The 11,960-nt window shown below is 46.3% G+C and overlaps 1 protein-coding gene and 1 pseudogene across 1 annotated transcript in view; both read right to left on the bottom strand.

Moving 5' to 3' along the window:
- Nucleotides 1-551: 551 nt before the first annotated feature.
- The window catches only part of Mtor (mechanistic target of rapamycin kinase), a 109,454-nt gene continuing 98,045 nt past the window's right edge, over nucleotides 552-11,960 (bottom strand). The window contains exons 49-58 of the mRNA NM_019906.2: nucleotides 11,648-11,770; nucleotides 9,629-9,711; nucleotides 8,713-8,785; nucleotides 8,291-8,365; nucleotides 7,906-8,041; nucleotides 7,020-7,085; nucleotides 5,559-5,639; nucleotides 5,259-5,339; nucleotides 2,048-2,153; nucleotides 552-1,408 (exon numbers count right to left, since the gene is read on the bottom strand). Of these exons, the coding sequence (NP_063971.1) occupies nucleotides 1,393-1,408; nucleotides 2,048-2,153; nucleotides 5,259-5,339; nucleotides 5,559-5,639; nucleotides 7,020-7,085; nucleotides 7,906-8,041; nucleotides 8,291-8,365; nucleotides 8,713-8,785; nucleotides 9,629-9,711; nucleotides 11,648-11,770 (840 nt within the window). The 3' untranslated portion in view covers nucleotides 552-1,392. The remainder of the gene's footprint in view (nucleotides 1,409-2,047; nucleotides 2,154-5,258; nucleotides 5,340-5,558; nucleotides 5,640-7,019; nucleotides 7,086-7,905; nucleotides 8,042-8,290; nucleotides 8,366-8,712; nucleotides 8,786-9,628; nucleotides 9,712-11,647; nucleotides 11,771-11,960) is intronic.
- LOC120103237 (U6 spliceosomal RNA) lies at nucleotides 2,672-2,753 on the bottom strand (annotated as a pseudogene).

Here is an 11,960-nt window from a genome sequence, read left to right as displayed (position 1 = left end):
CACAACCATCTGTAAAGAGATCCGATGCTCTCTTCTGGTGTATCTGAAGACAGCTACAGTATACTTATATATAATAAATGAATAAAAAAAAAAAAAAAAGAACACTTGCTGTTTTTTGAGGATCCCAGCACATATACAGCAGAGACCTGCTGGGTCTGGGTTCAAAAGAAGATACAGCTAACCTTCAAGAGACTGGAGGCCCCAGGGAGTTTAGAGGTTGGGTGGGGTGGGGACAGCCTCGTGGTCGGGGGATTGGGTGGAAGTAGGTTTGGGATATGGAACAGTCGGAGGGTGGACTGGGAGGGAAATAAAATCTGGAGTGTAAAAAAAACCCACCACCACCACCAACAACAACAAAAAGGACAGGGTTTTTCTGTGTAGTCCAGAATCTCAAGAGATCCTTGTTTGCCTGTTTCTGTCTTGGCCTGTCTAGTGATGGAATGTAATGGTGTAGGTTCCTGTCCCCATTAGTCAGTGGCTTACCACTGAGTTTAAGCCAAAGCCCAATAAGAGAATTTGCAAAATAATGAACAGAAAGCCATACACATAAATACTTTTAAAATTCTGATGTCATTTATTGGCACAAAAATTACTCAGATACAATGGTGTCTAGATGTGGCTTCACTTATACTTTGTGTTTAGTTGGATATTTACTTTGCTCTTAATTCACAACCTGCGCTAGTGTCCCTCTGAGATCAGCACTTCCACAAAAGCATTTGTGTTCTGAGTCCCTGCTGCAAACACAACATATCCATCCCTCACTGAACACAGCAGCAGGGCCAGCGTGGACCCTGCACTGAGATCCTGGCACACCTGCTCATCCTCGGTGGCCAGGCGTCTGAGCAAACGTCCTTCCTGGAAGGCCGGCTCTGTGAGGTTCAGCATCATGGGATCAGGTGGAAGACAGATCTTCTTACACACACGGTGGCCCATCCTGCAGATGTTGCCACTGCATCCAGGGACGGGTGAGGTAACAGGATGGTGGAGTGCTGACATCTGTGTCCTTGCTGTTGAAGCCCCTGGTTGAGAGGATCAACTAGATTATTCGGTCAGCAAATGCGTATGATGAGTTCTTCTGTAAGTTAAGTCAAAACCCGTATTTCTTAGTCAGTTACTCATCTTCTGTTCTCCCAAAATCAAAGGCTTGGTTTCTGTAGGATTACTGTGTTTCACTGTCCTGGGAACTGAATCAAGCCTTGTGTTTCTGACAGTGTCTTTTCAACAGCAGCTAGGAGGTTGGCATAAGCCAACTTTGAATATACAGTAGTTCTTTTCATATACATTTCAAAATATTAACAAAGTCCAACTTTATGACCATGGTTTCAGTCCACTGGAAGCACAGACCAAGGTACAAAAGCATCGGAGGAGATGATTTTCTTTGCCAGGCCTTGGTTACCAGAAAGGACACCTAGGAAGGTGGGCAGAAAAAGGCATGGTCAGTCAGAGCTCTTCCAAGCTTTACCCAAGCACAGAGAGCAGGTTTGAGCCCTATGGGACTCAGTCAACACCTCTAGTAGAGGGCTAATGGCCCTGAGGTCCCAGAGATTCCTCTGCCCCTCTCAAATGCCTGCCTAGAGTCTCCAGGATTATCAATCTTTTTCTTCACTTTTTCTCTCTAGCATTTCTTTGACTTTTCCTGTGCCCTTCAGATCTCTGGAGCGACAACAAAATTCCAAAAGCACCAGACAAGTAATGCACTCTGCCCATTCTAAACCAAAGCTCTCAAAGCAGCTGTAACTTCCAAATGAGATTACATCTCTGTTTCCCGCAAGCAAGGAGCATTCTCAGAACCTGTGAACTTAAGAGGCATGGAGCCCATAAAGAATGTTCTCTATGATCACTCCACCAAATCATCTTCTCATATGTGGGTTTGAGGCTTAAAGTGTGTCCTTACTGCAGGCTTATTTAGAGACATGGTTTCACTACTATAACTTGGCTGTCCTGAAACTTACTAGAGACTTGCCTGCCTCTGCATCCCCAGTGCTGGGGAGTAAGGGCATGTGCCACCACACTTGGCCAATGAGGCTTCTTTGCAAGGCTCACTCACCAGCCAATGTAGCACTGGCAGAGGTTCTCATGAGATGTCGCTTGCTTGATAAGCAGTTCCACTTGGGTTGGAACATCCAAAGTGTCATCATGAGAGAAATCCCGACCTAGAAAGTAGAAATACTGTCATCTGCATTTGGCAACAACACAGCCCATGTTCTTGTTTGGCTTGGCTTGGCTCAGCTGTCTATGTAGCCAGAATCACTAGAGCAGGAAGGATAGACCACATCTGCACTGAGAAATTCACCTCCGTGTCCTCTGCAGGCACACTGGTCCCTTAATATAGACCCAGTTCAAAGATGTGGCTAATGGGGCTGCTCCAAAACCAGACTTGAGAAGTGGCCAAGGGCATTTAGCTTGAACTGCACACGTTCATCAGTGTTTCCACTGGAGTTAAGATCTTGCCCTCACACAGAGTCAGCAGCCTAACCAGCTAGTAGGGCTTCTTTGATAATATGTGTGCTTCTGTTTTAAGCCAAATTCATTTTGCTATGGTAACCGATAGCCTAGACTCCTAAATATCTAAACGTCTACTAGAGATAATGCACAAGCATGACTACAAATTTCTATTTATTCTTTTAATTATTTTATTTATTTGGTCCCCCACCCCCACCCCCAGAGTTCGTTGTGTGTCCTCCTTGCTCAGGGCCATGCTAATCCTCTCTGTATCATCCCACTTTTAGTCTACGTGCTGCCGAAGCAAGCATGGCTGTTTTTGTTTTAGAGATTAAACTTTATGTGCCTCCGTGTTGCCCGTATGTCTGTATGTGCTCCATGCATGTGCCCTGGGAGGTCAGAACCTGGAGTCAGATGTCCTAGAATTGGAGTAACTGATGGTCAGGAACCACTACATGGATGCGGGAATCAAACCTGGCCCACAAGGAAAACACCTGCTTTTCACCACAGAGCCACCTCCCCAGGCCCATCCTGCCTCTTTAGCTTTTCTTTGAGATGGGGAAGTGTTTTGCGAGAGATTTCATGTAGTGTCAGCTGGCCTGAAGTTTGTAGCTGTACCTGCCTGATCTGATGACAGGCGATTAGAGCCCTCGGTAACATTTTTATTTATTTGAGTAGTCCTAGAACTGACGGTTAGGACTCAGCCAGCTGCGATTCTCCTGCCTTGTTCTACAGGGATTGCAGGCGTGAGCCACCACAGCTATCTGGCAAAGCACCTTTCTAGTACCACGAGCACTGTTTAAGTCTTCCAGATCTCCATAAATAGGGTTTCTCCACTTGTCACTGTTCAGTTCTAGGCCCTGGGGCTATGTTGGGTGAGGACATCCTTCCTATAGGTGTTTGTTTGTTGGTTTGTGTGTATTTGAGACAGGGTCTCTCTCTTCCTCTGTCCCCATAGCCCTAGGTGGAGCTTGCCTCTCTCTTCTGAACACTGACATTAAAGCTATGCTACGTCATGGTTTTTCAGTTTTGTGAACACACTCTTTCTTAGAGACACAGAGTGTGGTTCGATGAAGGGTCCTTTTGTACCATGGTTACAGCCCCAGGACTTGCCCACCACGACCTCTAGTTTGCTCACTTAGTCCTCTCCTCCCTGCAGAAGCTGCTCAAGAGCTCTGCTACATCTCAGCCGTCTCTGTCTCCATCCCCTTCTCTTCAACAACTTCAGTCTGGTTATCGGGTCTCTCAGCTCTCAGATGGTCACCACCGATGTCATCTTTGACCTTCTCATTTCTCATGTATCAACAGCCATCTTTGTGGGTTTTATTTTTTACGTTGTACTGGGGCTCTTACCTAGGTTCTGTGAGTGGCAGGCAGTAACTTTACCACTGAGCCACAGCCCTAACCCAGCCTTTGACCTGCCTTCCTCAAGATCTCTTGCATTGTCTTATGTGCATATTAGAGCATTTACATGCCCTCCTTCTGATGCAAGGCCACTCAGCCAGTGCAGGTGGTGTCACGACACACACACAAAAAAAACAGGCCTGGTTCCCTTCCCATTGCACCTACCTGCCTTGGTGTTTTCCCTGGGTTGAATGGCAGCCTGGGACCTTCCTTTTACCATCACTCTCATCAAAGGGTTCTAGATACACCCTTTGTCCCTCTGCCTGACATAATGTTAGTGTCCTCTAGTTAATTCCTTGTGGAAGTCTGAGTGAGAATGGTCCCCGTATACATCTGAATACTTGGTCCTAGTTGATGAAACTATTTGGGAAGGATTATAAGGTGTAGTGTTACTGGAAGACTTGTGTAGCTGGAGGTGGGCTTTGAGGTTTCAAAAGCCCATGTCATTTCCAGCTAGTTTTCTCTGCCTCAGAGTTGTAGATCAAGATGTAAGCTCTCAGCTACTGCTCAGACACCAAGCGTGCCGCTTGCTGACAGCTTATGGCCATGATGCTTATGGTTACTAACCATGAAAGCTGTCAGCCTAACAGACGCTCCCTCACAGCGTCTCAGCAGCAGCAGGAGAGATGTAACTGATAGACTCCTGCACATAAGCTTGAGCTGTAGCTTCCTTAGGGAGACTTTCCTGGGACTTCCACATTAAATCAAACCCTGCCATCACAAGGTATCACAGCCTGTTCTCCACGTAGTGATAATGTTTTCCCATAGATTCTGAGTCCTGAAAAGCCAGGGAAGCTGGCTGTCTTCTTGTGTGGTCCTTTATTGACTGACTTGATAAAGCACCCTGACTACAGAACTGGCTGATGCCCAGTGCCTGCAATCCCATGTTTTCTGTGACGTTCATCTCCTCTGTTATGTTCTTATTATCATTCAAATGGAGGAGTTCAGAGGTTACGTAGGAAGTGAATGTGGAATGGGGTCTCTGGCTACTTGGCTCCCACTCTCCATGAACTGACCCACTTCACAGGAGAAAGACAATCAGTTGGATTGGTTGCTTCTTTCTAAAGTCAGACAGGGCTCCCCTTCCGTCCTTCCACAGCATGCTAGTAGCCATAGTCAACCCAACTGGTCAGGCATTCTCCAGTATCTCACCACGAGGCCAGTAACAAGGCCTGGTTCTGGAATCCATCCAGATTCCACCAGAGCCCCCTTATCCCCAGAGCTAATGAGGTTAAAGGATGTCAAGTGATATTAAGGGTCTTTAGCAACAGGAGCCAGAGGGGAGCTCCACTGTTGCCTTAAAGCTACTCGTGACCCATGTAGAAATAAATCCCAGGACAGCGGGCTGGCCATCCGCGGAGAGAACACTCTCCTCATCAGGCTTCATGTCCCTTTAACCACCAAACACTCACCAGTGAGCTTATCTCGAACCCTGTTAATAATCTGAATAGCTTTCTTGTTTAAGGCTTCTGGTTTCACCAAACCATCTCCAACTGAAAGACACAAGAGCAGAACAGTATGTCCAAGGCTGCCCCGCTCTTATGAAACTTACCTTAAGTGCTAACAGTCCTGTGCACCTGTCTCTGCCCTCAGCACACAATGCAAAAGTCATGGGCCCTCCCCTCTCAAAGGCAGCTTTGTTGGTTCCCTTCGGGCTCATTTTTCACCGTAGCCATCTGTGCATGAGTGAGTTCCTCAGAGTGTGGACTTACTGAAAGAATGGATGGATTCTGGCACAGTGGTCCCTGTTTTCTTATGGGCTGGTTCTCCAAGTTCTACACCGTCCAAAATTTCTAGAGGAAACAAACAAACAACAAACCCCTCAATTAGCAGATGATTCGAATAGTAAGGAACCAATAGTTTCTCATACTTTTTTGGGAGAGGTTTCATGTATGTGAGGCTGCCCTTGAACTCCCCAGAAATGTAAAGATGAACTTACTATTGGTCCTTATGTCTCTACCTCCAAGTGCTGGGTTTACAGCTGACTGTCACTCTATTTTTTAAATTTATTTCCATTTTAAATTGTATGTATGTGTGTTTGTATGTGGGCATAACCGTGTAAGGTGTTGGGTGCCTGAGACCAAAGCAGTAGAAACTTCCTAGAGTGAGAGTTACAGACAGTGCTGATCTACCTGATGTGGGTGCTGGGAACTGAACTCAGATCCTCTGGAAGAACAGTATGTGTATCTTAACTTCTGAGCCATTTCTCCAGCCTGGTTACCTTTTTGGGGGTGGGGTGGGTTGGGGTGGGATGGGATTGGTTTTTCTATGCAGCCCTAGCTGTCCTGGAACTCATTCTATAGACAAGGATGTCCTTCAAACTCAGAGATTCGCCTGCCTTTGGCTCCTGAGTGCTGGGATTAAAGCTGTGCACCACCACTGCCTGGCTCTGTTACTCATTTCAAAATAAAAATTACATTTATTTATGTGTTTGTGTGTGTTGGGTGGGGAGGCAGCATGTACGGAAGGTCAGAGGTCAATTTTTACCAGTTGATTCTCTCCTTCCACTATGTATGTTTGGGGGATCAAACTTAGGTGGCTGGAGTTGGCCCTAATTACCCTTCCCTTACTACTGGGCTGTCAGACTCAGGTTCACTCATCTAGGCAAGCACTTCCTGAGCTGCACCTTAAGTACTGACATCAGTGAGGCTCGTCATAGGGCTGGAGTGGTGGTTCAGCGGCTAAGAGCACTTGTGGTAGCCCAGCTCTCATGGGGCTCACAAGCATCTGTAACTCCAGTTCCAGGTGATCTAGCACATGCTTCTGGCCTCCACCAGGCACGCATGAAATGCAGACATACATGCAGGCAAAACACCTATATATACACATACAAATAAAACAAGGAATATAAAGAACTAGTTCCTAACTATTTTGAGATTTATTATTGTTTACTATTATGAATGTCTGTGTGTGGGAGGAGTGCCTGTCATAGCTCCTATGTGGTCAGAGGCCAACCTCTTGGGTCTTCTCCTCCCACCTTTTATGTGGGTTCTGGGAACTGAACGCAGATCACCAGGCTTAAGTTGTAAGCATCTGGACAGTGCCCCTTTTTCTGTTTTTCAGACTGGGTTTCGTGTAATCCAGGCTGGTGTCAAACTTGCTATGTAGGTAAGATGACCTCACACACTCTGGGCACAGTAGTGAGGCCTGCCGCTTCCCTAGGATGTACCCACCTACTGACTGGCCTGCAGAATAGGAGTCTGTCCTGGTTCGGGACCGCTTGTTGCCTTTGGCATTTGCTAGGAAGAGAGAGCATGAATTAGGAAGCGCTTAGACTGTGACTTGAGAGAAGCCTGGTTGGAAAGGTATTTTCTTATGATCACAAAAACATAATTTTTTCTTTTCTTTTTTTTTTTTTTTTTTTTTTTTTGTAGACCAGGCTGATCTTGAACTCACAAGAGAACATCCTGCTTCTGCCTCCCAAGTGTTGGGATTAAAGGCGTGTACCACCCCCCATCCAGCTAAAATGTATTTTTTTCAAAAAGCTGAAATGCTGAATCTGCAATCTGGATGCTCGCCACTGCAGGCCTGACACAGACAAGTCAGTGCTGGTTTACTCAGACCATCAGCCACTGCAGGCCTGACACAGACAGATCAGTGCTGGTTACTCACAGACTATTAGAGACCTTTTTTTTTTTTGGTTCTTTTTTTTTTGGAGCTGGGGACTGAACCCAGGGCCTTGCGCTTGCTTCCTAGGCAAGCGCTCTACCACTGAGCTAAATCCCCAGCCCCTAGAGACCTCTTGACAGTTAGAATCCTCCATCGAGTAGAGAAGAGGCCACACTGCTGTCTCAATCACAACTATTTGTGTTTCTCACTAAAATGCTAGCTTTCTACTGACAGCCAAACAAAGAGAAACCACTGAGGCACAGTTCATCCAGAAAACCATGCTCATTAAACAGCTGGCTGGAGCGCTCTCTAGCCCGTAAAATGGTTTGAAATCCCTCTCCAGCCCCCAGAAACTGCTCTGTAATTGTCAGGGACACATATGTATCTATGTATTTAATTTAAACAGCATAAGCTGGCTTGGAACTTATAGAGAATATATTTGAAGCTTACTGTCCATCAGCCTCCAATTCAGCAGAGGGTCATAGACAAAGGCTTCTAGCACAGCCATGACACTGTCCTTGTGCTCCCGAAGCACCTCCATCACTGTGTGGCATGTGGTTCTATAGTTGCCATCGAGACCGGTAACCTGCACAAACGTCAGAAAGAGTTACTAAGAGTGGCCTGCCACCCTGACATGGGTTAGGACCCAGCCGATGCAGCCCAACATGCAGTGCTGACCTTTAGAGGTCATTTCCAACACAGTAATGGAGGCCTGCTACAGAATCCACATGGGCACCTAGGGGAACTGATAACCCCAACAATCACAGCTGTCCTCACAGAAGGGAACGACTGTATTGGCTCCATTTCAAATCAGTGTGTGCTCAGGATCACTCACCTCCATAGCATTGGTCAACATTCTTGTTAGTCTAAATGGAATCTTTTCTGGAAATTTCTCTCTGGTCATAGCAACCTATAGGGTCATTAAAGGAAACAGCAAATCCATGGTTAGGTTATATACTCTAGCTGAGGCCAGGTGAAGGTGGTGGCCTCTCTTGACATCATGTGCTCTGATTTATATCACAGCAAGAAAAGAGTTCCCATCGAATCCAGAAAGGGCATTTTATCACAGAGATTTGAAAGATAACCTAAGAAAACAAAAACAGAGAAGAGAAAAGGGACAAGTGCCCACTGCCTGGCCTTGGCCAGCATGCAGCAGGGGACAGGAGAGCCCTCCTGGATGACAGCCTGTGGAGAGAGGAGAGGGGAGGCCTTTGGGACTTGAGCAACCCAAACTGTCAGGAGAGTTAGCATACTTACCTCAAAGCAGTCCCCAAAGTCAATGTGCAGGATCTTTCCACTCAGCCGGTCCAGCATCAGGTTGGATGGGTGCCTGAGTGACAGGTGAGAGCAGGAGGGATCAAGAAGGCAGCTCTGATGATGAATTAATCACAAGGGCTCCAGGCCAGGAGCTGGCAAAGGCTCACACTCAGTTGAGCCCCGCCCCCACATGCCTGTGTTACATGGGCTTTGTGGGAGCTGGCCTTACTCAGTGTTTTCTGCACTGCTGCATGCTGCTTTGGGGCTACAAAGGCAGAAGAAAGTGATTGTGGCAGAGGCCACATGACCCACAGAGCCTAAAATATGTATTATCCGTCCTTGCATTGACTTTCTTAGGATCTTGGGTCCCTAGGAAAGTCGGTTCTTTCAAGAGTAGCACAGGTCTATCATTCCTACCAAATAGCTACCAGAGGGTCTTGTCTGCTGAACCTCTGGATCAGACTAAGTTTTTCTTAGTCCACCAGTCTTTAGTCAAAGGCATTCTGCTAGGATTTCAGACTACTGGTTTCTAGAACTTTGTATTATATTTACATTAGTGTGTGTGTGTGTGCGCGCGCGTGCGCGGGCGCGTGGCCTTGTTTGGCAGTCAAACAAAGTGTATTTTGTACAATGGAGGGTTCAGCTTTAGTTGGTTTCCACTATAAAAGGAGAATGACCTGTCATCTTAGCACAGTGGTGAATGGTCACTTTGTTAAATTAGTAAGTACTTTGAGGAGCCCTCCTCCCTGCTGCAGGGTACAGTAATCCTACCTTTCAATAAAACTATGTTTGTTTGTCTTTCAAAATATAAAATATAGTCATTTATTCAAAGGTTACATATTTGTAGAAATCAAGATGAGACCATTGAAAATAACTGGAGAAAGAAACTCAAAAGAAACAAATTAAATTCACTCACCTGTCTCCAAGGCCTAAAATGTATCCAACCATGGACATGACAGCCAGGGAGCGAGTATAATTGGTTCTTCGGTCAAACCACACCTACAGCACAAGAGCACATGTGACAACGTTCTACAGGCCGGCAGCGTCAGCACAGAATAGCCCAGGTCAGCTGTTCTCTACCACTGACCAGCTAGAATGGAGCACAGTTATAGCCCAGGTCAGCTGTTCTCTACCACTGACCAGCTAGAATGGAGCACAGTTATATAGCCCAGGTCAGCTGTTTTGTCAGCTGACAAAGATCCCAATCATCATCATAAACTATGCCTCAGTATCAACTATCAGAAAGGGTTGCACCTGGATGAATAATGAACGAGCTTTTTCTGAGGAACATGAATGTAAGTGAAGATGTCCTACTCAGGGTCTCCACTTGAGACTGTGAAGAGGACCCTTCTTTCCAAGTCATCTGGTACAGTAACATCATTCCAAAAAGCGTCAATGGCCCTGTTTTTCAGACATCAATACAATGGTCCTCAAATTTATGTGGTAGAAAAAAAATACAGAAGTAGACCATGTGGGGGCTGGACAGATGGCTCAGCGGCTAAGAGCACTGACTGCTTTTCCAGAGGTCCTGAGTTCAAATCCCAGCAACCACATGGTAGCTCACAACCATCTGTAAAGAGAGCTGGTATCATCTTCTGGCCTGCAGGCATATATGCAAGCAGAAAGCTGTATGATGTATAATTAATATATATACACATACACACACCATGTAAAAAAAGTAGACCATGTGAAGAGACTTGTCTTAATGGCTGGTTTTCAAGACACATAAGAGACAGCAATTAGATGGCTCTAAGGCAAGTTCTATGGGAAGACTGAGCTCAATGCGTGAGCAAAGTGCGGACTCTTTTTTTTTTTTTTTCTTTTTTCTTTTTTTCGGAGCTGGGGACTGAATCCAGGGCCTTCTGCTGAGCTAAATCCCCAACCCCCAAAGTGCGGTCTCTTAAGGTGGGGGAAGGATGGATGTTCTGGTAAACAGTGAGGTAGTAGCTGATCATTAAACACTGTACTGGCTGGTTTTGTGTGTCACCTTGACACAAGCTGGAGTTGTCACAGAGAATTTCCCTTGAGGAAATGCCTCCATGAGACCCAGCTGTAAGGCATTTTCTCATTCAGTGATCAAGGGTGGGAGGGCCCAGCCCATGGTGGGTGGTGCCGTCCCTGGGCTGGTGGTCCTGGGTTCTGTAAGAGAGCAGGCTGAGCAAGTCAGGGGAAGCAAGCCAGTAAGTAACATCCCTCCATGGCCTCTGCATCAGCTCCTGATTCCTGTCCTGTGTGAGTTCCTGTCCTGACTTCCTTTGGTGATGAACAGCAATGTGGAAGTGTAAGCTGAATAAACCCTTTCCTCCCCAATTTGCTTCGTGGCCATGATGTTTGTGCAGGAATAGGAACCCTGACTAAGACACGCACTTTCTTAAATCATATTACTTATTTGTGTGTGTGTGTCTGGGAGGCAGGTGTACATACTACAGAGTTCGAGCCAAGGTCAGAACTGGTTCTTTCCTTCCAATATGTGGGTTCCAGGACTGAACTCAGCTGTCAGGTGTGGCATTGAGCGAACTAACCTGCCAAGGTATCATTTCTCTGGCCTGGTTTATTTTATTTTAAAAAAATTATTTTTTATGTGTATGAATGCATGTACGCGTTATGAATGTCTGGGCACCATACGTGTGCCCAGTGCCTGAGATGGCCAGAAGGATGTTGACTCCCCTGGAACTGGAGTTACAGGATCTCATATATGGTTCTGGCTGTCTTACAACTTTATATAGTAAAGGATGGACTTGAGTTCATGGTGATCCTCCTGCCTCAGCCTCCCGAATGCTGGGATATAGGCATGAACTACCATCCTCAATTTAATGAGGTTTTAAAAAGCTTTTTATGAAGCACAGTGAAAACTTCTCAGTTCATCACAACATAGCGGAGGGTACGCCCAGCCCAGCCGTGTGTGGGTGTTTGCGACCGGCGACCGTGGACGTACCTCTGAGCTGGGGCTTTTCAGCCACAGCAGCTTGGCCAGGTCATCCCCGGCTGTGTTGTTGACAGCATGCTCAAACACCTCCACCTTCTGCATCAGAGTCAGGTGGTCATAGTCAGGAGCCATCTGAATCAGGACCAAACCAGTTAGTGAGAGAGGAGTCTATGATAGGTAGCCCAAATGTAGAACTGGCCCAGGGCCAGGCAGGCAGAGCTGCGTTCTGGTCTCATCAGCAAAGCTAAGCCAGAAAGGAAAAAACAAAGAGGTTTCTTTTTTAAAACAAGATCTTATTATGTAGCCTGGCTGTCCTGGGATT

This window comes from Rattus norvegicus, chromosome 5 (genome assembly GCF_036323735.1).
Source record: "Rattus norvegicus strain BN/NHsdMcwi chromosome 5, GRCr8, whole genome shotgun sequence".
NCBI classification, from domain to species: Eukaryota; Metazoa; Chordata; class Mammalia; order Rodentia; family Muridae; genus Rattus; species Rattus norvegicus.
Note: the sequence above shows the minus strand (reverse complement) of the source record. Positions and strands in the feature narration are given on the sequence as shown.